We start from the raw sequence: 1138 nt of genomic DNA on the forward strand, positions 1-1138 counted from the left end.
GCATGGCTACTAAAGGGGGAGAAATGGCCACTCAAAGCCGGGCAAGGCAAGCCAAAGCCAAGCGTGGCTACTAAAGGGCCAGAAATGGCCCCGCAAAGACAGACAAGGCAACCCAAAGACAAGCATGGCTACTAAGAGCCCAGAAATGGCCACCCAAGGACAGATAAGGCAACCTGTGGCCACGCACGGCTACTAAAGGGCCAGAAATGGCCACCTAAGGACAGGCAAGGCAACCTGTGGCCAAACGTGGCTACTAAAGGCCCAGGCAAGGCAACCCAAGGACAGGCAAGGCAACCCAAGCACAGGCAAGGCAAGCCAAAGCCAAGCATGGCTACTAAAGGCCCAAATATGGCCATCCAAGGACTGACAAGGCCACCTGTGGCCAAGCATGGCTACTAAAAGCCCAGAGATGGCCACTCAAGGACAGACAAGGCAACCCAAAGCCAAACATGGCTCCTAAAGGGCCAGACACGGCCACCCAAGCACAGACAAGGCAACCCGTGGCCAAGCTGTGGCCAAGCATGGCTACTAAAGGCCCAGACAAGGCAACCCAAGGCTGGGCAACCCAACCTAAGGTTGGGCAACCCAACTCAAGGTTGGACAACCAGACCAAGAATGGGCAACCAGACCAAGGTTGGACAACCCAACCCAAGGCCGGGCAACCAGACCAAGGATGGGCAACCCCAACCCAAGGCCAGGCAACCAGACCAAGGTTGGACAACCCAACTCAGGGTTGGACAACCAGACCAAGGCTGGCAAGGCTGGGCAACCAGACCAAGGGTGGGCAACCCGATCCAAGAGCAGGCAACCAGACCAAGGTTGGGCAACCCCAACCCAAGGCCGGGCAACCAGACCAAGGTTGGGCAACCCAGCCCAAGGCCGGGCAACCCCAACCTAAGGCCGGGCAACCCGCACCTTCGTTACCTTAATGAAGGTGACGAAGCCGCTGTAGAAGATGAGGAGGAGGAAGAGCACCACGAAGGTGGAGAAGGTGGTCCAGGCACTGCCGTCCTCCTCCGGCTCCAGGTCATCTCCTTCGCCCACCAAGCCGCAAGGCACCGCCCTCAGCCCGCCGCAATCCCAGGGGTCTGTGGGGCAGTGGTGGGACAGCCCTGGTGACACCGTGTCACCCGAATTA

At 59.0% G+C, this 1138-nt stretch overlaps 1 gene segment (V, D, J or C); it reads right to left on the reverse strand.

The window, feature by feature from the left end:
- Positions 1 to 894: 894 nt before the first annotated feature.
- Positions 895 to 1138, reverse strand: part of LOC104284510 — a gene marked incomplete at its 5' end in the record, with an annotated part of 5974 nt that continues 5730 nt past the window's right edge. Inside the window, 1 exon segment of the C gene segment in view lies at positions 895 to 1088. Within this exon segment, the coding sequence occupies positions 895 to 1088 (194 nt within the window).

Source organism: Charadrius vociferus, unplaced genomic scaffold, assembly GCF_000708025.1.
Source record: "Charadrius vociferus isolate BGI_N301 unplaced genomic scaffold, ASM70802v2 scaffold894, whole genome shotgun sequence".
NCBI lineage: Eukaryota > Metazoa > Chordata > Aves > Charadriiformes > Charadriidae > Charadrius > Charadrius vociferus.